Source organism: Chiloscyllium plagiosum, unplaced genomic scaffold, assembly GCF_037043375.1.
Source record: "Chiloscyllium plagiosum isolate Xiang-an unplaced genomic scaffold, Cpla_swu_hap1 HiC_scaffold_36, whole genome shotgun sequence".
In the NCBI taxonomy this organism is placed as follows: domain Eukaryota; kingdom Metazoa; phylum Chordata; class Chondrichthyes; order Orectolobiformes; family Hemiscylliidae; genus Chiloscyllium; species Chiloscyllium plagiosum.
This window is the reverse complement of record NW_028270174.1, coordinates 6,335,907-6,363,673: the sequence shown is the minus strand read 5'-3', so window position 1 is coordinate 6,363,673 and position 27,767 is coordinate 6,335,907. Positions and strand designations below refer to the sequence as shown.

The following is a 27,767-nucleotide window of genomic DNA, read 5'->3' as shown; positions in this document are numbered from 1 at the left end:
CCTTTCAAACATTTCACTCATGTTCACCTATGGTCAGATACACAGACATCAGAAACAGGGGTGGCACAGTGGTTAACACTGCAGCCTTACAGCACCAGGGACCCAGGGTCAATCCCAGCCTCGGGTGACTGTCTGTGTGGAGTTTACACATTCTCCCTGTGTCTGCCTGGGTTTCCTCCCACAGTCCAAAGAGATGTAGGTGAGGTGAATTGGTCATGCTTAAATTGCCCATAATCTCCAGAGGTGTGTAAATTAGATGGGTGAGCCATGGAAAATACAGGGATAGGGTGCGTCTGGGTGGGATGATCTTCAGAGAGTTGGTGTGGACTTGCTGGGCCGAATGGCCTGCTTCCATGCTATAGAGATTCTATATTAAAAAATTGATAAAAATGCTGGTATTATTTATGCCCGGAGGTGGAGTTCTGCCTAATTGAGACATCTAACATCAAGAAGGGGGTCGCTCACTCAGAGTTACTTTCTGACTCACTCTGACAGCCGTCCAACCTCCCCACCCTGTCAATGGCTTGGTGATGGTTAGCCCCTGGGAGGGAACTATCGTAGCCCCTGGTGCCTCTGAGAGGTCAGCTCTGCTCTCAGGATCCTAAATCCCAGGGAAGGAGCGATGCTTTCCATTTAATTCCAGCAGTCCTTCATCAATATGGGTAGTGCAACAAGTGGGTGAGATCCCATTCACCAACATTAAAAGTTAGCCAGTGTAAAACTAGGGTTCGTTCATATAAGAAGGTAGTCACTAATAAGTCCAATCCAGGGGAAGAGTTTTTTATCTAATGAGAACATGGAAACAGCAAAATGTGGAGTGGATCAGCTGAATAGTATTGGTCCATTTATGAGAAGCTGGATAAAATGGTGAATGAGAAAGGAATACATGGGTGCATTAACTGGGAATGGTAGGGGGAAGTACACATGAAGCATAAACATCAAATGGGCTGAACAGCCTGTTTCTGTGCATTGGAGGATGGGGTGGTCTTTGCAGTATCATTACTAGACTATTAATCTAGAGACCCAGGGAGACCTAGATTCAAATCCCATCATGAGAGATGGAAAAATTTCCAACAAAAATCTGGAATTTAGAGTCTGCCGATGACCATGAAATAATTGTCGGGGAAAAGATATCCAACCTGTTCACTGATATCCTTTAGGGAAGGAAACAGCCATCCTTACCAGCCTGGGCTAAACGTGAACTCCAGACTAACAGCAATGACTCTCAACTACCCTTGTAATTAGGGATGTGCAATAAATGCTGGCGTAGCCAGCAATACCCACGTCATAGAGATGAATTTCTTTTTTTTTAAATTTAATGCACTACTTACCAATGTTAAACAAGAATGCAGCTACAAAGTGTCTTTGTAAGCAAACTTGATAGCCATCGATCGTTTGTAACAAAGGTGCAGTCAACATTTCGACAATAGTAGCACTCTGTGGTCTTTGTGAAGTGCACACAAACTACACCTTGATTTATACACTCCTGGGATTTGATCAAACACTGCATGAGTTATTTCATTTTGATTAGCTGAAGAAGTAAAGAACCCCTCCTGATGAAAGACTAAGGAAAGCGATGTATGTACACATATAAATAACTGGCTGCATTAAGTGTAGACACTTCAGTGAATGCTCAGTGCTGAGAGAATGGAACAGTTAGTCATTAGATTAATAGGCTGAATATGAAAGCACCAATACAACATAATGACAGCATGTCATCAGATAATGCACTGTAAGAGGTACACTGACCAGCTCCAAAACTTCTTTGAACTGTCCCAGTGGCCAATAATAACTTTTGTTGCCAATTTAACATTAACCTTGCAAGATCAATGAACTGACTTCACTAATTTCTTGCTGCCTCGGGAGATTTATAAGAATGAAAAGGGAGTTATAGCTCGACTGAGAACTTGCTAGCTGATTTATCGCCCTTAATAGCACAGGAACCAGACCGTATGAATCACAGAGGCCAGTTCATGCCCAGGCTCCACAGGCCTTAAACAACTAGTAACCCCTCTCCACACACACCAACCCCCACAACAGCCCTACACACACACACACGCACACGTACATACACACACACACACCAACCCCCTCCTCCCCAACACACACACTCCCACACCAACCCACCCCACGCGCACACCAACGCCCCCAACACATACCAACCCCCACAACACCCCTCTCCCCCCCCCACACAGCCACACCAAGCCCCCTCCCCCACAACACACACCCACACCAAGCCACCTCCCCCACAGCACACACCCACACCAACCCACCCCACACACACACTGAGCCACACCAAGCCCCCTCACCCCCAACACACACCCACACCAAGCCCCCTCCCCCACAACACACACACCCACACCAACCCACCCACACACACACAGAGCCACACCAAGCCCCCTCACCCCCAACACACACACTCACACCAACCCACCCACACACACACAGAGCCACACCAAGCCCCCTCACCCCCAACACACACACTCACACCAACCCACACTACACACACCCACACCAAGCCTCCTCCCCCCAACACACACACATGCCAATCCACACATACACACACACACCAATCATCCCCTATACATGCACCAACTCACACACAACCACTCATACACACACAAAAACACACACACACACCAACACACACACATAGACACACACCAACACATACTCACACACAAACCCCACATGCACACATACAGACACACACACAAACCCCATGCGCACACATATAGACACACGCAGACACACACTCACACATGCACACATACAGACACATACCAATAAACACACACACAAATCACACGTGCACACATACAGACACACACACAGACACATACCAATAAACACACACACAAACCACACACGCACACATACTGGCGCATACATAGACACACGCAGACACACACTCACACGTGCACACATACAGACACATACCAATAAACACACACACAAATCACACATGCACACACACAGACACATACACAGACACACACCAATAAACACACACACACACCCCTTCCTTGTTTGCATTCCTTTCCAGTTTCTGCAGTGAGTTTGTTCTTTTCAGACACTGATTTGAAGCATACACTGACACCACTGCTTAAGAAATGCCTGAGTTTGACTTTTATCAATTTTGAAAACAGTTTCAAGAAGCCTTCCTATGTAATTTGAGCATTTCAGTTTTAATTCCTGAAATGATGAAGGGATATTGCTCTGGTTTACTACTCCAAAGGCCATTCCTCTGTCTGAAACAAAAGTATTATTTTATTGCTAACTCATAAAAGCCAAAGTTAACCTGTGTCTAGGAGCAGCACCATAGCTTTAATTGAGGTATTTTATAAACTTCTGGACTCAACAGTGAATTCAACAATGTCAGATCCTAATGGCACTCCCATGTTCTCAGTCAGTGTGTGTTGGTAATCATTCTGTTATTGTTATTTGCAGCTCCTCCAGACCCACCTTGTTACCTTGTCTGAGTACATCATTTTGTTGTATTCGTTTATGGGATGTGGGTGTATCTGGATAGGTCAGCATTTATACCCATAGGGCAGTTAAGAATCAAACCACCTTGAGGTGAGTCTGGAGTCACAAGTAGGTCAGATCAAGTAAGCAGATTTTGTGACACAGACGAGTTTTTGCAATTAGCTTGTCACTAGACTAGTTTTTTTTTATTCTCAGGTTTGCACTAAATTCAAATTTCACCATCTCTCCTGGTGGGATTTGAATTCCTGTCCAGAGAACATGGGCCTGCAGTTCTGCATTAATAGGTCTGGTGACATTTGCACGAAGACACATAGAAATAGCCCTGCCGTTCACTCTCCCACAAACCTGGATAGCATATGGATGAGAATGGAATAGTGTAGGTTAGATGAGCTTCAGATTGGTTCCACAGGTCAGCATAACATTGAGGGTCGAAGGGCCTGAACTGTGCTGTAATGTTCTATGTTCTATGTCCTTAAACCACCCCTTTGTCCTCCTCCTCCTCCTCCTCCAACCTTCTGATTTTGTTCCTTCTACTCATCTATAGTTAGCTAGCTCTGATAAAGAAGCATTGAGGTTAATCACTGGCCAGAGTGTTGCCCATTCCCATGGTGGTGGGTTTGGAGGGAGGGGGGGAATAAGCAGGAACATTGTGGGGATGGCTCCGGGGATGCTGCTCTCGGTGGGGGGAGGTGGACAGTGGGCAAGCTGTCTTCAAATTGGGCAACCAGTTAAACTCATGAAGGAGCACAACAGGAACTGCTGGAGAAACTCAACAGATCTGGCAGCACCTGTAGAGAGGAAAATAGAGTGAACGTTTCGAGTCCAGTATGACTTCAGAGCTGAAAAATGTTGCAAAATGTTTTTATGTATATTTTTGACAGAGGCAGAGCCAGGAGAAGGGAACAGATGGCAGAGCGACCTAGTAGAAAAGACAAAGGGGTTATGAATGGTGGAGAAAGAGAAAAAGAGATGTTCTTTAAATGGCTGTAAAGTAATGTACAAAAGGGAAAGAGTGGGTCCTCTCCACTGACAGTAAAGTAAACAAGACAAGGCTGTTGGGGGAGGTGGAGAAGAGGAGAATGTAACAAAAGTCAAGCACTATAGTGAAGTAGCCAGAGTTGGAATGACTCTCAATACCTATGTAGAGAGTAGAGGAGGTAAGGTTCATCAGCTAAAGTTGCAGAGAGGGGAGAGCGACAAACCAAGCCAGACATAAAGGACCTGGCAATGGAAATCCCTTCCCATGGTTACCTCAATTCCAAACCAACCATGGGCTGCTTTCCGTTTTTAACCATCAGCACGTTTCAGAGAGCTGCTCCATACTGAGGCATGGAGATAGGAAGGACTGCAGACGTGGGCAGTCAGAGATGATAAAGTGTGGAGCAGGAAAGGCACAGCAGGTCAGGCAGCATCAGAGGAGCAGGGAAGTCGACGTTTCGGGTCAGGACCCTTCATCAGGACTTGACTTCATCAGGGTCCTGACCCGAAACGTCGACTTCCCTGCTCCTCCGATGCTGCCTGACCTGCTGTGCCTTTCCAGCTCCACACTTTATCAACTCCATACTGAAGCAGCTTGACACAGACCTTTCCATTTTAGCAGCAGCTCCTTCCGGTCCTCCACTTCCCCCCCTCCCCCCCACCCAATCAAATCTCCTCACTTGCAGCCAGGTCTGCTGGTCTATCCAGCGTTTTATATTGTTCCAACATCCACAGAATTTTGGCTTTAACTATCTGATTCCCAGTTTCCCTTCTAACAAAATATTCTCTTTCTGGCACACCAAAGTTATAGAGGGGCAGAGCATCAGTTAGCTGAGTTGGTTGGACAGCTGGTTTGCGATTCAAAATACTGTCTACAGCGTGGGTTCAACTCCCACACCGGCTGAGGCTACCATGAAGGACTTTGCTTCTCAATTGACCCCCTCACCTGAGACATGGTGACCCTCAGATTAAACCATCACCAGTCATCTCTCTCTCTCTCTCTCTAATCAGACAGTCACCCTCTGGGACTATGGTTACCTTACATAGAAGCCTCAGGTAAATCTGATTTCTTACACCAGTTGTGATCGCACACAGATTTATAAGCTGACAAGCACAATAGGATTTGTCCTGAAAGCCAAGGTTTCAGAGCTGGGGTGAGTTACTGGAATTTGCCTGGGGACATGGACAAGAAAGGTTGAGAGGAATATGGGGCAAATGGGACTATTTCATAGAACATAGAACATAGAAACGTACAGCACAGAACAGGCCCTTAGGCCCACAATGTTGTGCTGAGATTTAATCCTAATGTAAAATATAGTAACTTAACCTATACACTCCTCAACTCACTGCTATCCATGTGCATGTCCAGCAGTCGCTTAAATGTCCCCAATGACTCTGCTTCCACCACCACAGCTGGCAATGCATTCACAACTCTCTATGTAAAGAACCTACCTCTGATGTCTCCTTTCTATCTTCCTCCTAATATCATCAAATTATGACTTCTCGTACTAGTTAATCCTGCCGTGGGGAAAAGTCTCTGGCTATTGACTCTATCTATTCCTCTCATTATTTTGTACACCTCAATCAGGTCTCCTCTCTTCCTCCTTCTCTCCAGAGAGAAATGTCTGAGCTTATTCAACCTTTCTGCATAAGGCAAGCCCTCCAGTCCAGGCAGCATCCTGGTAAACCTTCTTTGCACCCTCTCCAAAGCCTCCACATCTTTCCTATAAAGGGCGAGCAGAACTGAACGCAATATTCCAAGTGTGGTCTCACCAGGGACTTGTAGAGCTGCAGCAAAACCTCATGGCTCTTAAACTCAATCCCCCTGTTAATGAAAGCCAAAACACCATATGCTTTCTTAACAACCCTGTCCACTTGGGTGGCAACTTTGAGGGATCAATGTACTTGAACACCAAGATCCCTCTGTTCCTCCACACTGCCAAGAATCCTGTCTTTAATCCTATATTCAGCATTCGAGTTCGACCTTCCAAAATGCATCACTTCACATTTATCCAGATTGAACTCCATCTACCATTTCTCAGCCCAGCTCTGCATCCTGTCAATGTCGCGCTGCAGCCTGCAATAGCCCTCGATACTATCGATGACACCTCCAACCTCAACGTCATCTGCAAATTTACTAACCCACCCCTCAACCTCCTCATCCAAGTCACTTATAAAAACTACAAAGAGCAGAGGCCCAAGAACAGAGCCCTGCGGGACCCCACTCAACACTGTCCTCCAGGCAGAATACTTTCCAACTACAACCACTCTCTGCCTTCTGTCAGCCAGCCAATTCTGAATCCAGATAGCCAAATCTCCCTGTATCAGATACTTCCTGACTTTATGAATGAGCCTACCATGGGGAACCCTATCAAATGCCTTGCAGAAGTCCACATACACCTCGACCGTTGTTAACCTGTCTTGACACCTCCTCAAAGAACTCAATAAGATTTGTGAGGCATGACCTGCCCCTCACAAAGCCATGCTGACTGCCTTTAATCACATTATGCTTTGCCAAATAGTCATAAATCCTATCCCTCAGAATTCTTTCCACAACATTGCTGACCACAGATGTAAGACTGACTGGTTTGTAATTACCAGGGATTTCCCTATTACCCTTCTTGGAAAAAGGAACAACATTCACCTCCTTCCAATCCTCCAGTACAACTCCTGTGGAGAGTGAGGAGGCAAATATCCTCGCCAGCGGCTTAGCAACCTCCTTTCCCCCTTCCCAGAGCAGCCTAGAGTAAATCTGGTCTGGCCCTGGGGACTTATCAGTCTCAATGTTTTCCAAAATTTCTAGCACATCATCTTCATCAATCTTGATCTGATCAAGACTGTATCCCAGCTCCTCTAAGTTTTCATTCACAATAAGTTCCCATTCCTTGGTGAAAACCAAAGCAAAAAACTCCCCTATCTGCTCAGACTCCATGCACAAGTTCCCTTTGCTATCCCTGATCAGCATGGACCAGTTGGGCTGAAAGGGCTGTTTCCATGCTGAATGACACAATGACTTACCATTTGACATGATTTGAAGGTCAGATCTGGGTCAGATGTCCTGGAATAATGGCGGGTCAGGATGCGTTGGAATTGGCAGCGGGTTCAGGAGTGGATTGGTTAAAGTAGCATTGAACGTACCCTTCAGAACAGTGTCCATGACAGCGGGACTGAGCTGGAGGAAGACAGGAAAACAACATTAAAAATGATCTATATGTAATTCTATATGCATTTAATAACAATTTGACACGCATTTAGAAGCAAAAGGACTTATTAACGATGCGTCACTAACTTGATTGAGTTTTTTTGAGGTGGTGACAAAAATGATTGATGAGAGAAAAGTGATTGAGGTTTTTTACATGGACTTCAGTGAAGTCTTTGACAAGGCAGACTGGTACAAAAGGTAAAGTCACATGGTATTGGGGAGTGAGCTGGCAAGATGAATACAGAACTGGCTTAGTCATTGGAGACAGAGGGGAGCGGTGGAAGGATGCTTTTCAGAATGTAGGGTTGTGACTAGTGGTGTTCCCCAAGGATCAGTACTGGGACCTTTGCTGGTCGTGGTCTACATAAATGATTTAGAAGAAAACGTAGCTGATTTGCAGACGATACAAAGATTGGTGGAGTTGCGGATAGTGAGGGAGATTGTCAGAGGATACAGCAGAATATAGATCAGTTGGAGACATGGGTAGAAAAATAGCAGATCGAGTTTATTCTGGACAAATGTGACGTGAAAGTTTGGAAGGCAAATACAGGTGGAAATTATACAGTGAATGGCAGAACCTTAGGAGCCTTGATATGCAGAGGGATCTGGGTGTGCAGGTCCACAGATAACTGAATGTGGCAGGTAGATAAGGTGGTAAAAAAGGCCAATAGCATGTTTGCCTTGGTTGGAATGGGCATTGAATATAGGGATATACAAGTGATGCTGCAGCTTTATAGAACTTTAGTTAGACCACACTCAGATTGTTGCATATAGTTCTGGTCACCACACTACCAGAAGGATGTGGAGGCTTTGGAGAGGCACTGAAAAGATTTACTAAGTTGTTGCCTGGTACGGGGGATTTTAGCAATGACGAAAGATTGGATAAATTGGGTTTGTTTTTACTGGAACACAAGAGGTTGAGGGGCAACCTGATATAAGTTTATAGGATTGTGAATGGAATGGATCGAGCGGAAAGTATGAGGCCTTTTCCCAAAGTGGAGGGGTCAGTTACCAGGGAATACAGGTTCAAAGTGCAGGGGGAAGGGGCGAGAGGGGGGAGAGTGAGTTTAAAAGAGATGTGTGAGGCAGAGTTTTTCACACACAGGGTGGTGAGTGCCTGGGACGCGCTGCCAGAGGAGGTGGTGGAGGCAGACACAATAACAGCATTCAAGAAGCACCTGGATAAATACATGAATAGGGAGGGAATAGAGGGATACGGATTCTGTAAGTGAATAAAGTTCAGTATGGAAGGGCAAAATGTGCTCACACAGGCTTGGAGGGCCTCAAAGATTAATAAGAGTAGTGATGAGTTGGGCTGTTTCTGGCATGTGCAATTTTTGTAACTCAATCACCCATTATAATATTTCTCAGCAAAATAGAATCATTGAGGAATATAGTACACAAGGAGGCCATTCAACCCATTGTTTCTGTGCTATCTGATTGGTGCCACTTGCTGTTTCCCTGTTCCCCAGCATTATTTTTGGGTGTTTATCCAATTTCCTTTTGAAAGTCCCTGTTGAATCTGCTTCCAGATCCTTCAGGCAGCACATCCCAGGATCACCAACAATTCACCATTTTTAAAACAAAACTTTGTTTTTTTGTGAGATATTTGAAATCACTGACCTGCTAGTGGAAACAGTTTTTCCTTTTCTGTTAGACCACGAGAAATAGGAACCAGAGTAGGCCATTCAGCCCCTCAAGCCTGCTGTGTCATTCTATAAGATCTTGGCTGATCCAACATTCCTCATGTCCACTTTCCTGCCCTTTCTCCATAGCCCTTGATTCCCTGACTGATCAAGAATCTCTCGATCTCAGCCTTAAATGTACACAAGGACTCTGCCCGACAGCTCTCTGTGGCAAGGAGTTCCAAAGACTCACAACCCTCTGAGAGAAGAAATTCCTCCTTATCTCAATCTGAAATTGGTCTCTATTCTGAGACCATGCCCTCTGGTCCTGGACTCTCACATAAGGGGAAACATCCTCGCAGTGTTGACCCTGTCAAGCCCCTTAAGAATCCCAAATGTCTCAATGAGATTACCTCTCATTTTTATAAACTCCAGTGAGTAGAGTCCCAACCTGAATAACCTTTGCTCATAAGACGATCCCTCTGTACCAGGGATCATTCTTGCAAATCTTCTCTGAACTGTCTCCAATGACATAAAATCTCTCCTTTAATAAGGGACTAAAATTGCTCGGAATACTGAAAATGTGGTCTCACCACCCCCTTTGTATAGCTGCAGTAAGACTTCCCTATTCTTATACTCCAACCCCCTTGAAAAAAGAGCCAACACAAAACTTCTTGACTTGGATTGAATTCTTCCATTGGATCATCGCAAATGTTTGCGATGAACCCAGACTGAATTATAACTATGAAAATGAAACAAAATTACTGACCATTGTACATGCAGATCATTATGTTAGACTGAGGGCTTGATCTGAGGCAGCTGATTAGCATCCTTGTTCTTGTCACTCCATTCATCAATAAGGTTTTATTCCTGATCATTACCATTTCTTAATGCTGCTTTGGATTTTGTTTTCATGTCTTATATGTAAACTACCAATGTGTTTGTTTAATAGACTGTCATCTGTTCCTGATTGTGGGCAGTAAAACCACTTCATTGTAAAATATCCATCCAAGATTTACACGGTCACTACATTGTATTCCACCCACACAAAGCCTGCTCTGTGACTGAACACAATTGTTCCTTTGTGGGGAGGGGGGGGGGGTACAGGTTTTACAGAACTGCTTATCCTTTTTTATTTAACTTAACTTGTCCATTAACTACTATTAGCTATTTTAACCGTGTACATTGACAGCTGCGTCCTTGTAACCCTTGAACTGAATTATGCTACAAAATGCCATGCACTTCATTGCAAAGTGGGGATATCTCATTACAGCAGGATAACATCATTTCACTAAAATCAATGCTTTTTATTCTGAGCCAAGATCAGATCACCTTCCCTTCTCAGTGAAATAAACTCAGTGAGGCTCGTATGCTGGATTGGTACCAAACAAGTTGCCAGACCTACAATAAATAGTGAATAAACTGAAGGAGAAATAAGGAGGATCAACAGGGTGAGCGTTGAAACAACCTATGCAAATTTTTTCACGTGCCTGCCAAACTCTCAGTTTTTTAGGAAAATGCAACACGAGTCCAAGGGGCCAATGTTGCATCATTAGCATAAATTCATTAAATTCTAAATCCCTTAGGACCACAATTAAATAGCCTTTAGATACACCCTAATCCAAATTCAACAGAATGCCAGTATCATAAGGAACCTTCACACTCAGGAGTAATATGACACTGGAAAATGCATGTGGATGATCCTTGCACGTAATAAAGCTATGCTCAAAGGACTATATGAGAGAGCCCAAATGTTTTGATTGGCTGTGTGACCAGCCCTGATTACATCAATCAGCGAAAGAGTTACCTTGCGTTTCAGTGATTACCCTTCCACTGTGATGACTGACTGCACAAAGTGAGATTGTCGAGCAAAGAAGGTAAGGGGAGACCTAAATGAAGGTATTCAAAGTTGGGGGGAGTTTAGAGTCAGCGTGTACAGAAAAATTATTTCCAGCTGGGAGCAGAGTCAGCAACCAAATCCAAAATAAGTGGCAAATAAACTGGAGCGTGTTACAGCATATAGCACCATCAGGTTCCATAGGACGTTTTGAAAGTCAATTATTTGAAAATAATTAATTTGCAGAGTTCTGGGCAAGACGTTGGAACGAAATTAAACAGCTCCTTCAAAGATCCAACACAATCACAATCCAAACAGTCCCAAAACATGCTGTTAGCTTCTATAATTCCATGTGTTTTAAATGATACCAAGATATGTGCTAACCATATATGCTGTGTATGCACAACTGCAAAAGATACAGGCATACGTACAAATATAAACTTTCACCTCAGGCAATTGCATCATTTGTAAAATATAACTGGGTTTAATCACTCATAACTGATTCATGCTCAGAAAACAGAACAAGGTTAATGGTTAAAACAATATTACATAGAAAAGGCAGAAATTCTCAAAACTGTGAGCACAGGATTTAAAACCTCATGGTCAATTAGAACCAAAGTGGTGGAGGTTGTTGAGTGAGTTTGACCCTGTATTCCCTGATCCTGTGACAATAGAAATATAACCTACACCAAACAGAGAGTAAACAGTGTTTCTGGGTTGACATCTGTATGATATTAGAATGCTGTTAATCACGAAATGCAAAGCAGATCATCAATCCTACTGCAGAGTTAATTTTCTTTAGAATGTGGGCTTTATTTCACAAAAAAAAGTTAAAGAAACTCCACCTTCCATAGTCCTCGGAAAATTCTATCAGAGTTCCAAGATTCAAACACTCTTAATTTTGCACAAATGCTTCAGTGCTTGTTCAACAATCACTTGTACACCTGACGGCATCCGCAGATCTCATGTTGCACAGTTCATTGTCAGGTAGATGTAATTTAACCGGAATATTTTACCATCAACCTATGCAAGTGAAGAGAAGCTGTCTACAGAGGGGCAGAGTGAAATAATAATAAATATTTTAAATATGGGAATTCTGTCATCAGAACTCTTTGAAGAATTGAGCAGCGGTAATTAGTTACCAGCAAGTTTAATCCTGCAGAATCCTCTCTTGGAATAATTTGCTTGTGAGAGGAATCATAGAACACAGAATGGGCAAAGTGACGTCCAAATCTGACTCTTATTACCCAAAATTAGAAATGATGTTTCATTGTTCATGTTTTCACAAGCAGGATTGTCATTAGTTCCAAAGTACCTGATGAAGTATGAGCATAAATCCTGCACTATTCCATCAACTGGCCCATTAGAGACTTGGAAATGTGACCGAGTACAATTATTCTTCAGCTGACAGCTAGCCTGATGCATTCTGAGCTACTTTCTCACCAAGTTCCCACCATCTGTACACACAACATTGTCTCCTTTTTAAAACAGCACCATCCATGGCAGCTGCAAACAAACAACTTATTATTTACTTATTGAGTGTTGGATACAGTTTGCTACGGTTTATGGCAAACTAATCATGGAGTGATGCAAAGAATTGCAGCTTGTGATATAAGCATCACACTTAGTTTATTTCCAATTAATTGTCTCTACTCTTGTATAATCAAGTCCCTTGGCGTCCTTTTTGAAAGCAAGGCTTTAGCCAGGGACTGTCTGTCGAAAGTTAGCTGTGGTCTGTGCTGTGAAAGCACATGGTAGCCTGATAAAACCTCAGAATTTGATCTGGGTGTGTGCAGGAAACATAAGCACGAGGGAAGGAGGAGGCTACAGAGTCCTTTACTCCTACTCTGCCAAATACTGCAACCACAGCTGATCCTCAGTGAATTCCACACACTCTCCCAATTTCTACATTTGATGTTTCCCTCAACGCCCAAACTCAATCGCAGTCTTGAATAGTCAACTCCTGTGTATTGAGAATTCCAAAGGTTTCCAAGCTCCAAGAAACTTCTCATCAACTCAGTCCAAAATGACCAACATGCTATCCTGAGTCGAGAATGCCCTAGTTTGGGACTTTCTAGCCTTTCAGCATTAATCCTGTCAATCTCTCTAAGGATTTTCAACCATTTAATGACACAACAGGAGGAAGAGCAATGTTAGGTGAGATCCAGACTTCTGCTGAGGACCTATCATGCAGACATTTGTAGCTGGTGACAGTTAGGTTGTACATGAAACAAAAGGAATACATTCCAGCCTTGCACCTTTCCTGAATAAGCTTGGAAAGCCTGTAGCTCCCTCTTTGCTTTCTCCATAGAAATACCTTGACCTATTAGAGTTCATCTACCAACCAGTCAGCACCCTTTTCTCCTGCAGGATAAGGTGCTGTGACTATTTGAGATTTGGCATTCTTGCATTTGTCCTGATGAGTGCAGTATGAAAAGCGACAGCGATGAGGCAATCATTTCAGTAATACGCAAGTGGAATGAAGAAATTGGGGCTTGGTATATTATTCCAGGGAGCAGAACACATTAGGTTACAACTATCTTACAAAGGGACTTTGCTCTGCTGGTGACACTGAAAGATTAACGCATAAAGAAAGCAAAGTGAATGGAAGATATAAATAAAGGGAATTCGGGGGTGAAATAGAATGTAGCAACTAGAGCACAGCATTGACTCATGCTTTTCAATGACAATGCCAGCTCAACATCTTCAGGGAAGCCCTGACATTCCAGCCTGACGACCCTCAGCTGCTGAAAGGGTCAGGGTCACGGTCACGGTCAGAAATGGAGAATAACCAACACGCCCCAGAGAAAGTACTGATCTACCCTTGGAGTTAACAATGGCAGCCTCAACATAGACAGAAATATACATTTCCACAACGGGAGAAATTAGTATTGAAACCCACACTGAGCCCATTTGTTGTTGAGTCAGTTCATCAAATATACTGAGGCTGTTAGACTACTTTAGGTTTCTTAAGATATTAACATTTGTTATTTTAAAACTTTCCATTATGTTCTAGTGGCTATTGGTCCTTTATTGCCATTTTATTAGGTACTGTTGATGTTTTCTTTAATGCACATTGCCTTTACTAATTTCTCCCACATGAATATATTGCTTGACTTTCGCAGTGTTTGCCTTTAGTTTCTCTTTTCTCACATTACCATCCATTAGTCTAAAGTAAAGGTTACATTCCCGCAGGGATAGTGCGGCATATCTATTACATATGAGCGGCTGCCTTTCTCCCTCTGTAACACCAAGACGAGCTGTCTTCAGTTTTCTTATTTTTGCACCCAGTATGTAACTGAGCAAAGCAAGCAGAAATAAATAACGCTTTGGAAATGCAATTTAAGTTTTCAGCTTGGCTCTGTGGGGTGCTCTTACTTCTTAGGCATGGCGGTTTGAGCCCCACTCCAAGGATTCAAAAGCAAAATCTGGGCTGACACTCTCAGAGGCTGAGAGTTTGAACCGAGGACTCTCTCAGGTGCATCCAAACGATCCCTTGGCATTACTTTGAAAGAAGCTGTGGTGTCCTGGATGATAGTTACTTCCCAACCAAAACAGGCCAACTGACCTTGAAATGTCATCACTCAAAGGTTATGGGCCAAGTGTTGGAAAGTGGGATTAGCGTGCATAGGGCATCACAGACTCAATGGGCGGAAAAACCTCTTCTGTGCTGTATGACCCATATTTATCTAGTCATTAGTTGCCAAAGACTAGATGTAAAGACAAATACTGAATATTGTGAAGAGCTTCAGGACATCCTGATGTTGTGAATAGTGCGATATAAATGCAAGTATTACAGAAGCAATTTTTAATACCCAAAGTTGATTTGAAACGTTATGCATCACAGACTTGGATTGCTCATTAGACTTTCCCAGAACTACAGGGTGGTCAGATGTGTATTTACTGCCCTCTTTTGTTTTGTTGATAAGCTGTCTCCATTAGATCATGTTCTATCTGCTGTTGCGTGACCTTACCAGACTCAGGGAGGTTGATAAGAACTTAAGGAGAAGGGGGTGGAGTAAACCATGTGGTCCCATGAGCCTGGTCCACCAATCAGTAAGATCATGGCTGATCTTTGACCTCAATTCTCACTGCCACCCTTGGCCGTCGCACCCAGTAACAGAGGGGATCAGTGACTCCTTTGACATTTTACACACACCCCAACAATAATGCCACAGAAACCTCATCATGCACAGTCAATACTTTAACGCTCAGTATGTGTCATGAAACATCAATTCCCAGTTCTTCAGATTTCTAATCATTTTACTGATGCAAGCATGGACCGTTAGAAAAGGATAAACACAAAACATTAACTTCAAGAATGTGTCAGTATCAGGATATCTTTCAAATCAAACAATCACAGCAGATTATTATCAACACTCACATCAGTACTCTTATTTTTCTATCCCTGATATTTTATTCACAAGTTCCTATGATATCATGTCAGGGTATTAGTCCGGACGGGGTTACTGAGTGCAATATTAGTGGCTCAGTGGTTAGCACTGCTACCTCACAGCGCCAGGGACCCGGGTTCAATTCCCATCTCGGGCAACTGTCTGTGTGGAATTTGCACATTCTCCCCATGCCTGCGTGGGTTTCCTCCAGGTGCTCTGGCTTCCTCCCACAGACCAAAAATGTGCAGATTAGGTGAATTGGCCATGCTAAATTGCCCGTAGTGTTAGGTGAAGGAGTAAATGTAGGGGAATGGGTCTGTGTGGGTTGCTCTTCGGAGGGTTGGTGTGGACTTGCTGGGCCAAAGGGTCTGTTTCCATACTGTAGGGAATCTAATCTAATCTAATATTCTGACAGCGATGAATTACAATAAGCAGAAATACAGACATCAACTCAGAGTGCTGCAAATTTAACTGTGTACTGTTTCATCTCTGCCCTAAGGCCAGAGTCTATGGTCTTCCAGCTCAATTTACCTGAACACAACTTTATCAAATTTTTCACCAAGTTCAGAAATGAGATGATGAAAATCCCAGCTACGATTTTGTTGCAAATGTAAATCGGAAAATTATTTCCAGTATGGATTGTGTGCTGCGTCACACTGGTGGGGGAAACTAGAACTAGCGTACATAGCCTCAAAATAAGGCAGAGCAGATTTAGGACGGAGTTGAGGAGGAACTTCTTCATCCAAAGGATTGTGAATCTGTGGAATCCCCTGCCCCGCGAAGCGGTTGAGGCTACCTTGTTGAGTGTTTTTAAGACAAAGATAGATTTTTTTTTGAACAGCAAAGGAATTAACAGTTATGATGAGCAGGCGGGTAATTGGATCTGAGTTGACGAAAAGATCAGCCATGATTTTATTGAATGGCGGAGCAGGCTCAAAGGGCCAGACGGCCTATTCCTGGTCCTGGTTCTTATGTCCTTATGAAGCTTCCATTCTCTCACCCAGCAGCCTATTACATTAAAAAAAAAAGGTCAACTTGCCGAAACATAGCTGGCTTCATTAGGAAACCATGTATCATATCTCTAAGTTAACTGATGATACATAGGAACAGGAGTAGGCCATTCAGCCCCTCAAGCCTGTTCCACCATAAAACAGGATCATGGTTGACCTGTGACCGAAATATCCATATCCATACTATTAGCCCATACTCATTTACACCTCGCTTGACAAAATCTCAGATTTAAAACTAACGACTGATCCACTATCTACTATCACTTTTTTAAAGATAAAGTGGGGTCAGAGAGTGAGCTGTGAAGAGGATGCAAAGAAGTTACGGTAAGATTTGGACGAGTTAAGTGAAGGGGCAAATGCATGGCAGATGATACCATGTAGATTAATGTGAGGCTACCCACTTTGGTCACAAATACAGTAAGGCAGATTTATCATCAGAATGGTGTAGATTGGGAAAGGGGGAGGTGCAATGAGACCTGGGTGTCCTTGAAGCATAGAGTCATAGCGATGTACAGCATGGAAATAGACCCTTCGGTCCAACCAGACATCCCAACCCAATCTAGTTCCACCTGCCAGCACCTAGTCCATATCCCTCCAAACACTTCCTATTCATATACACATCCAAATGCCTCTTAAATGTTGCAATTGTACCAGCCTTCAACACATCCTCTGGCAGCTCATTCCATACACGTATCACCTTCTGCGTGAAAAGGTTGCCCCTTAGATCTCTTTTATATCTTTCCCTCTCACCTTAAACCTATGCCCTCTAGTTCTGGACTCCCCAACCCCAGGGAAAAATCTTTGCCTATTTAACCTATCCATGCCCCTCATAAGTTTGTAAACCTCTATAAGGTCACCCCTCAGCCTCCAATGCTCCAGGGAAAACAGCCCCAGCCTGTTCAGCCTCTCCCTATAGCTCAAATCCTCCAACCATGGCAACATCCTTGTAAATCTTTTCTGAACCCTTCCCAAGTTTCACAACATCTTTCCGATAGGAAGGAGACCAGAATTGCACGCAATATTCCAACAGTGGCCTAACCAATGTCCTGTACAGTGGCAACATGACCTCCCAACTCCTGTACTCAATACTCTGACCAATAAAGGAAAGCATATCAAACGCCTTCTTCACTATCCTATCTACCTGAGACTCCACTTTCAAGGAGCTATGAACCTGCACTCCAAGGTCTTTTTGTTCAGCAACACCCCCTAGGACCTTACCATTAAGTGTATACGTCCTGCTCAGATTTGCTTTCCCAAAATGCAGCACCTTGCATTTATCTGAATTAACTCCATCTGCCACTTCTCAGCCCATTGGCCCATCTGATCAAGTTCATGTTGTAATCTGAGGTAACCTTTTTCGCTGTCCACTACACCTCCAATTTTGGTGTCATCTGCAAACTTACTAACTGTACCTCTTATGCTCGCATCCAAATCATTTATGGAAATGACAAAAGGTAGAGGACCCAGCACCGATCCTTGTGGCACTCCACTGGTCACAGGCCTCCAGTCTGAAAAACAACCCTCCACCACCACCCTCTGTCTTCTACCTTTGAGCCAGTTCTGTATCTAAATGGCTAGTTCTCCCTGTATTCCATGAGATCTAACCTTGCTAACCAGTCTCCCATGGGGAACCTTGTCGAACGCCTTACTGAAGTCCATATAGATCACATCTACCGCTCTGTCCTCATCAATCCTCTTTGTTACTTCTTCAAAAAACTCAATCAAGTTTGTGGGAAGGCAGGTTGGCCTTCACAGTGAGAGGATTCGCATACAGAAGTAGAAGTGTCTTGCTACAAGTACACAGAGCCTTGGTCAAACCACCCCTCAAATATTACATGCAGTTTAAGTCTTTTTTTTTATCTGAGGAAGGATGTTCTGGCTCTGGAGAGAATGCAACAAAATTTCACCAGATGGACTCCTGGGATGATAAGGCTGATGTGCGGGGAAAGGCTGGATCAGTTGTTTACCATTTACTAGAGTTTAGAGAAATGAAGAAGAAATCTCACAGAAACCTGTAAAATTCTAACACAATTAGACAGATTAGATGCAGAAAGGATGATCTCGATGACGTGGGGAATCCAGAACCAGGGGTCATAGTCTAAGGATAAAGGTGACTGAGTTGGGTGGTCTGCCATGTTCATATTGAAAAGGCCAAATGGCCTACTCCTGCTCCGATATTCTATGTTTCTATAGCTGCCCTCCTTAGATTTGGAACTTGATTTCAGAGAATTAATCTTTGCAATGAGCTCAGGTTTGACGGAAAAGACTGTACATATAAATCAATAAGAATCGGGATGATTTGAAATGTGCAATTGATTTGGAATTTAAATTCTACCAGTTGCCAAGGTCAAATTTGAACCCATTTCCCCACAGCAATCGACCGAGTCTCTGAATTTCCAGCCCATTTTAGACTTAGATGAGGAACAATTTCTTCAATCAGAGCATGAGTCGTTGGATCTCTTTCCCCGAGATGACTACGGAAAGTCAGTCATTGATCAAATTCAAGATAGAAATCAGGAATATGAGGATAGAATGAGAGAAATGGAGTAGAGCGAGATGATCAGCCATGCTATGTTTAAATAGTAGAGCAGGCTTGATGGACTGAATGGCCTCCTCCCTGCTCTTATGTTCCTCTGCCATTACCTCTGGCAATGTTTGGTCATTTGTGCCAGCCCTAATCTCCTGGAGAGAATCTGAAAAAGCTGACAGTGGTTCAAGATGGCGGTGTGACATCAGATCCTCTCCAGGAGATTAGGCATGGGCAATAGTTGCTGCTCTAGTAACACCCACACTCCGGAGAACGAATTTCAATAAAATGTCTTGTCAGCATGACTACAGTAAGAGTCTATTGGTGCATCTAGAAATTAGGCTTTAGTTGTGACTGATTGGGCCTCCACCTATCTCCACAGCCTCCATCCATTCCCAAAAAATGGCGACTGTGTATGGGAGCAGAAACTCTCTTCATTGGCTGAAGAATGCTTCGGAGCATCTGAGATGGTGAAAACTGTTGCAGAAGTTTGAATACTTTCTTTATATGTAAAGGACTGAACTACATCACTGTTTCTTCACTGTCACTAAGTCAAAATCATGGAACTCCATCTCACGCAATGACTTGGGTGTCCTTATGCCACATGATGTGCCAGAGCTAAATGGAGTGTTTAAGCATATTTTTCCAAATCCAGGTCCACTTCCATCCAGTAGGATAAAGGCAGTACGGTGGCACAGTGATAGCACTGCTGCCTCACAGCGCCAGAGACCCAGGTTCAATTCCTGCCTCAGGCAACTGTCTGCGTGGAGTTTGCACACTCTCCCCGTGTCTGCATGGGTTTCCTCCCACAGTTCAAAATGTGCAGGTCAGGTGAATTGGCCATGTTAAACTGCCCGTCATGTTAGGTGAAGGGGTAAACATAGGGGAATGGGTTTGGGTGGGTTGCGCTTCAGCGGGTCGGTGTGAACTTGTTGGGCTGAAGGACCTGTTTCCACACTGTAAGTAATCTAATCTAATCAGATATGTGGGAACATCACCACTTCCTGCAAGTTCCCCTTCAAACCATTCACCATCCTGACTCGGAAATATATCGCTATTCCTTCAGTGTCACTGGGTCAAAATCCTGGAACTCCCTCCCTAAGGGCACAGTAGGTCTGCCTACATCCCAAGGACTTCAGTGATGCAAGAAGACAGCTCACCCCCACCTTCTCCAAGGTAATTAGGAATGGGCAATAAATGCTGGCCCAGCCAGTATGCCCACGAAACATGAGCAAAGAAAATTAATATAAAATCAGAATAGGCTGGACAGAATCAGTCGGCCTAGCAACATCAATGAAGAGAGAAACAGAATCATATTTTGAGTCCAATGTGACTCCTTCCAAACCAGGGATAAGTCTTGAAGACGAGTATATTGGTTAACTCTATTTCAGGCTCCACAGCTCTGAACCATCTGCTTTTTTATCTTAGTCCACTTGCCTATTCCAGTCCCTTGACCGTTTATTTCTGAAGTGTTCAGTGTACCTACTCAGTCCTTTGAAAGTGAGGTATTTCAGAGTGCAGTATGGACTGGAGGGAGAGGAAATAAATAGCGCAACCGCTTCAGGACTCAGCAGGCCAGAGGAGGATCGTCAGTTGGTGTGGTGAATCTGGGCACTTTGATCAGGATATGTGTCCTCGGTGTGAAAACCTGGACTTTGGAAATCTTGGGGCATTAAGGAGTAATGGGGCAGTAGTCAATAGCATGGAGCAAAGGATATTCCAAGGAAAAGAGGACAGCTCTGGCAGCATTCTAAAGACCATTGGACACGCGGAAACGGGAACAGAAGCAGGCCATTCAGCCTGTCGAGCCTGCTCCACCATTCAATAGGATCGTGGCTGATCCGACATTTCTCATATCCACTTCCCTGCCCTTTCCCCATAACTTTTGATTTCCCAAATGATCAAGAGTCTGTCTCTCTCAGTCTTAAACATACAGACTGCTCCCATAGCTCTCTCTGTGCCAAAGAGTTCCAAAGACTCACAACCCTCTGAGAGAAGAAATTCCTGAGGGGGATGTTTGGTTAATTTCATGAGAATAATTACAACCTGTACTTTTATTTCTTTTTTATCCATTCGTGGGATGTAGAAGTTGCTGGCTGGGCCAGCATTTATCGCCCATCCCTAATTGCCCTTGAGAAGGCGAAGATGAGCCGTCTCTTTAACATAACTGAACGTTCCTTAGTGCTTCATGCAAACAGACAAAGATGGAGCAAGAGGAGGCCACTTGTCATTCAATATGTTCATGACTGATCTAATTATTCCATACTCCCTGCTACCCCAGATAACCCCCATGGAGGTGACCTCCCACCTTGCTCCCTGAGAATCTTTCTACCTCTGTCCTAACAAGATTCAAAGCTCTGCTTAAAGCAGACACTTCCAAATTATCAAAACCCTCTCTAAGAAAAACATTCTCCTGATCTCCGTCCTAAAAGGGTGACTCCTTTCTCTTTTTACAAAGCAGTGAGTTTCAGGATTGGGTATAAAGAGAATTTTGCTGAGGAGATAATTGAGGGAAAGAGATGGACAGGTTCGGGAAGGAAATTCCACAGCCTAGGCACAGCCACCAATGCGACAGCAATTAAAATCCAGGATAGTAAGGAGGCTGTGAGATCAGGAAGATCAGCCTAAGTGATACTCAGAGAGGAAGCAGTGAGATCATGATGGGGTTTGAAGAAAAGGAAGAACACTTTTGTCTTGGTCTTCTTTAGTTAGAAAATCAAATTTCATAATTGGGAGATTTAAATTGAAAGTGACCTTTTGAAGAAGGAAGAGTCATATTGTTACCAAAAAAGAGAGAAAATGCTGGAAAATCTCAGCAATAACCAATTTAATTAAAATAATCAAATTTGATCAAACTAAATTAAAGGATGTGTTCCTTAAAGGTACATTGTAACAAAACCTAGATGTTTACAGCAAACTTGAAATCGCATTAAAATGTTATTTTGGGTCAAGATAATGTACTTCAGCCCCTGTTGTGCAAAGACTCTAGCGGTGTTAACAGCTCTCTCCAAGGACAGCCAAGTGTGGATGTTACCATGGAAGTGGAGCAGACAGTCAGGTTGAAAAGCCCCTTCATGGCCTGGACCTATTTATGATCACCTTGGTTAGACCAAGCAGGAGACTTATCCTTCAATCTGCCCAGGTTTCTCCACACTGAGTGGCCAAAGATCAGGGTCATGTGCCTGAAGTACACCCAAACTTCAAGGAGCAGACCGCTCAGAAAATGAAACAGAGGACTGTAGTCCAGCCTGCACAGTGTCTGCATGAAACATGGATTCCTCAAGGGCACAGGGAAAAAAATACAGGCAGCCTAGAAGCCAGTAAACCATCTTAATTGCCTGTTGCATAGTACACACGCACACATAGACATACACTCATACTCACTCAGATATCAAACAGACAAACAGACACACTCTCACAAACGCAACAGATACACACACACGCACATACACACACAATTCCAACAGATAGGCAGACACCCACTCACACTCACATATCCAACAGATACACACACTCACACTCACATAACCAACAGATACATACACTCACACTCACATTCCCAATAGATACACACACTCACACTCCCAACAGATACACACACTCACACTCACATACCCAACAGATACACACACTCACACTAACATTCCCAACAGATACACACACTTACACTCACATATCCAACAGACAATGACATACACACCTTCACAATTCCAACAGACAGACACAAACCCAATGCAAGTGGATTAATGAAAGCCCAGTTTGTGAAGTGAAAGCTCAGCTTACGGTACAGTAACAGGATTTCACTCGGTGTATTAAGGCACTTTTAGCTGTTTTCACATCTGTAAATATGATAAGCTGAAGTTTGAGGAAATGTTGGCCATTTAAAACATTTACGTTTGTACTCCTTCAGAGCCCACATTAAATTTCACCGAAGTAAAGACCCTGGCTAGCTGTGAAACACTAATCAAAGCCTCCTGCCCACATGTTCGTAAAAAATTCCCTCCCTTTTCTGAAATGCAATCTTGATTTAATAAAAAGGGCTTTCATTTGGGCTGAAATAAAATCTGTGTTGCCATGGCAATGACCATAATATGGCCAAGATCCCTTTAGTTGTTCATGATGAGGATGCAATCGTAAACAATTTTTAAAGATAGTTTTTTTTTGTGAGGACAAAAGGGACCCTTAAAATTTAAAAGCAGATGTGTTCTGTTCAATGTAAATCCAATATACTGATGTTATCTAATAAATGTTGAACATTTTTATATTTGGCTGCTGCAGCAAAAGACTTGAAGGCAGCTTGCTTTGTACATCTGTGGGGTTTTTTTTCCCAGTTGCAACAGGGCTCCCAAAACACATAGCACAACTATGAACTTTTCATTCGTATAGCACAGGTCTTAGACATTGCACCACACTGAGTCTTACAGCACAGTAACAGGCCACTCAGCCCATTCACCCATGCTGTGATTATGTTCTGTTCGAACCTACTAGCTCACCCCTTATTTCATCTTGCCCTAACAACATATCCTTCTAAGCCTTCCTTCCTCTTTCAGCTGCCCCTCAGCAAGGACTCCCTTCGGCCTGAGATTTCATGAGCCACTTCAGGGCAATGAAACAACGGGCTGCTCAGATAAGAAACCCACAATTTGCCATCAGAGAGCAGACATGGTGCATGTGGTTTTGAGGCTTGCAGGCCACGATCCTTTCTGAGAGCCATGGAGTGAGATTGGGTGATGCTCCTGAGAGCGTGACGCCGTAACGAAAAGGTGATGTAAGGTGCAGGAGGCCATTCGTTTTCCTGTGGCATCACTTACGGTGTTCCGGGCTCACTGCTCCCCGAGGCCAGTGGCACTGAGCCAGGCTGCGGTTTGCTCTCGGGCTGGACAGATTTGGTGGGATCATCGCCTGGTACTATCCCCCAGGACAACTATGGGCCTTTCCTCAGTGACTCTTTCCAGCAGCATGTGGAAGGGTTGAGATGTCAAACTGGTTCCACATAGAAGATTTCAGTCAACAGCCAACTGGCTTGGAACTGAGGGGGATTCGGAATGTGAAAAGACATGGAATCTGCTAGACCAGCTAGCTCCCACCACTTTTACCTTAAATCAGTTTGTAGAAAGGGGAAGCTGGATAGACCCATAGACTCATACAGTACGGAAACAAACCCTTCAGTGCAACCAGTCCATGCCGACCATAATCCCAGACTAAACTAGTCCCATCTTCCTACTCCTGGCCCATATCTCTCCAAACCTTTCCTATTCATATATTTATCCAAATGTCTTTTAAACGTTATAATTGTGCACCAGGGACAGCTCCTTCCCAGCCATTATTAGACTGATGAATGGACCAGGCAAAAGTGAGGACTGCTGATGCTAGAGATCAGAGTTGAGATTGTGGTGCTGGAAAAGCGCAGCGGGTCTGGCAGGAGAGTCGACGTTTTGGGCAAAGGTCCTTCATCAGGAATGAGGCTGGGAGCCTCGGGGGTGGAGAGATTAGTTTTTAATAATGCTGATCTTGCTGATATTGATCTCCCTTGTATGTCTTGTGCAATGTTATTTGTCTGTCTCTGTCTAAATCTTTAGTTCTGCATATCCTTGGGCTTACTATGATCTGCCCGTATTGCTCATAAACAAAGCTTTTCACTGCACTTCAGTACAAGTGGCAATACATAAATCAATCAATCAATCACACCCACCATTTCCTCAGGATGTTCATGCCACATGTGAACCACCCTCTGTGTAAAATATTTGTCTCTCATGCCTTTTTTTTCAATCTCTCTCCTCTCACCTTAAAAGTGTGCCCCCTAGTCTTAAAATTCCTCATCCTAGAGAAAAGACAACTCCCATTAACTGTATCTTTACCTCTCATTATTTTATAAACTTCTATCAGGTCGCCTCTCAACCTCCTGTGCTCCAGTGAAAAAGGTCCCAGCCTACCCGGCTTTTCCTTATCACTCAAACATTCCATACCCAGCAACATCCTGGCAAACCTCTTCTGTACCCTCTCCAGAATAATAATATCCTTCCTATAACTGGGTGACCAGAACTGGACACAGTATTCCAGAAGAGGCCTCACCAATGTCCTGTACAACCTCAACATGACTTCCCAACTCCTATACTCAAAGGACTGAGCCATGAAGGTAATTTACTTGTGCCAAGTACGACAGCAATCCTCGAAAGGTTTTCATTTTTCTGTTCAATCATTTCATGCCATGCATTCATTGTTGGAAAAGCTCTCCCCAATTGCCCTTGAGAGTAATTAAGAGTCACTCGTAGTGCAGTGGAGCAGGTGAATGTGGATAAACTGAGGGAGATCTAAGGAGTTGGGGGGTGGGGGTGATTGAATCAGACCCAAGGGTATAGATCAGTAACAAGGTAGGAATGGGATTGGTGATGGTGACTGAATTTTTGTTAATGTTTTGTTAATTATTTTGAATTACACATGGTATTGTGGCAACACTGACTAGGCCAGCATTTATTGGCCACGGCCAGTTACCTTTGAGAAGGTTGTGGTGAGTTGCAGTGTTGAACGCTGCATGGCCCATGCACATTCAGCATCCAGGATTCTGAAAGAACGCCAATGAAGTTATAAGGATTCAGTGACATTAGAAAGGTTGCAGGTGGGAGCATTCCCTATGTGTTAGCGTCCCACATGATTCTAAACAATAGCAGTCATAGGTTTGTGAGGTGCTGGCAAGAAAGCCTTTGCAAGTTGTTGCAGTGCATCTTGTACATGGTGAACAGTGTAGCCAATGTGTGGTGGTGGTGAAGGGAGGGAATGTTTAACGTGGTGCATGAGGCAAGAATCATTGGTAATGCCCATCAAGAGGTATGGAGAGAAAGTAGGACCTAGGCATTGAAAGAGAGCATCATATTGAATGAGTGTGATGTAACCGAAATTATACATTGAAAAATACCTTGATTGTTTGTTGAGAACACAGGGGGCTAACACCTTCAACATATCATCTAGTTAACACCAATTGTTACAGTTAAGCTGAGAATGCAACTTTTAAAAAAGAGTTTTGTGATTACACGTGAAAGAAGTGAAACTATCATGGTATGCAAAAGATGAAAGACTCAACAAACAATCAAGGTATTTTTCAATGTATAATTTCAGTTACATCACACTGTAAACTTCTACTATAAATTCTGTGTCTTACAGTTCTGTACTCCCCAACCACCTGATGAAGGAGCGTTGCTCCGAAAGCTAGTGCGTCCAATTAAACCTGTTGGACAATAACCTGGTGTTGTGTGATTTTTAACTTTGAAAATGACTAACCAACTTCCCTGAAATTACTGCTTATGGAGAGGAACAAGTAATCTGTCATGGCTGTTTTCAAATAGTTTGCATGATTATAGAATAGAGTAGAAAATGAGGTCTGCAGATGCTGGAGATCAGAGATGGAAATGTGTTGCTGGAAAAGCGCAGCAGGTCAGGCAGCATCCAGGGAACAGGAGAATCGACGTTTCGGGCATTAGCCCTTCTTCAGGATTCCTGAAGAAGGGCTAATGCCCGAAACGTCGATTCTCCTGTTCCCTAGATGCTGCCTGACCTGCTGCGCTTTTCCAGCAACACATTTCCATCTATAGAATAGAATAGTCTACTATATTCCTCAGCTTCATGAACTAAAAGCTCGGTGGGGATTGGTGAAGTGATATTGTCACCTGACTGCAAGAGCAAGTCACTCACCATACTGTCACTTTGGGGATGGTCATTGAGTGTTCTCCCTCTGTTGAATAAAGTAATCCTGCACTTTATTTGCAAAACAAATACTGAATCCAAGCTCTGTCGAGGTCAATGACTCATTCATCGTTTGGTGTCACCTTCTTCCCAGAATGTCAAGTTTAAATTCACATTAATCATGAATTGAGACACATTTGCACTTTTCAGGCAGGTGGAACATTCCGACGCACTGTGAACCGAAAGAAGATTGAATTGTGCTACTTTTGTTTTAGATAGAAATGTAATTCCCAGAAATCCAATGTCATCTTTCATAAAGGAAATGCCATTTCTCGTCTGGAAACTTTTACAGCAAAAATGTTACTTATTAGTAATTGCAGACGAAACATTCTATCAGCAGTCTTGCGGACTGCCAGAAGCTGTGACACTCACGTCTTTATTTGACATTTTAACGTCCTAATGGAATCTGACACGTTTTCTGTCAAGTACAGCTTCAGTAATTATCATACCTCTTCGGCAAGAGATTTAAAGTTAAAAGGTGTCATGAGGAATTAAGAATTATTTTGACACTAAAATGAGCTCATTGCTTGTGAAATTGAAGCAGTTCTTTTCCAGTGTAATGATTTACAGTTGCCAGTGCTTACAAGAAATGGTGAAACAGGAGAATCTGCAAGGAGTTGTATAAATACACCCCGAACATCACTGCATGAGGTATGTTGGGTCCATAACTCAGAGACTGATGCGTCACAATTATCCATTACTATTTGGAGATCTTGTGGTGCAGTGTCCGTGTATTTAGGCTTGACGGTCTGAGTTCAAGTCCCATCTGCCCTGGCGATTTGTTGTGAAATATCCAAAGAGATTGATTAAAAATATATTTTTCAACATCTGATGCAGAGTTGGGGCTGGGACTGGTGTGGTGTTTGCAGTGCTATCTGAGCAGGGGTAGATTAACTCAGCCGACTGGATGTTGGTCTACAATGTAAAGTGATGCCAACAGCAGGGTTCAATTCCTGTGCCAGCTGAGG

At 43.4% G+C, this 27,767-nt stretch overlaps 1 protein-coding gene across 2 annotated transcripts in view; it reads right to left on the bottom strand.

Annotated features, from left to right (window-relative positions):
* Positions 1–27,767, bottom strand: part of stpg2 (sperm-tail PG-rich repeat containing 2) — a 377,020-nt gene that overhangs the window by 10,617 nt on the left and 338,636 nt on the right. For both annotated transcript variants that reach the window (XM_087979916.1, XM_043674437.2), the window contains one exon: positions 7,486–7,639. In XM_087979916.1, the coding sequence (XP_087836042.1) occupies positions 7,517–7,639 (123 nt within the window). In that variant the 3' untranslated portion in view covers positions 7,486–7,516. The remainder of the gene's footprint in view (positions 1–7,485; positions 7,640–27,767) is intronic.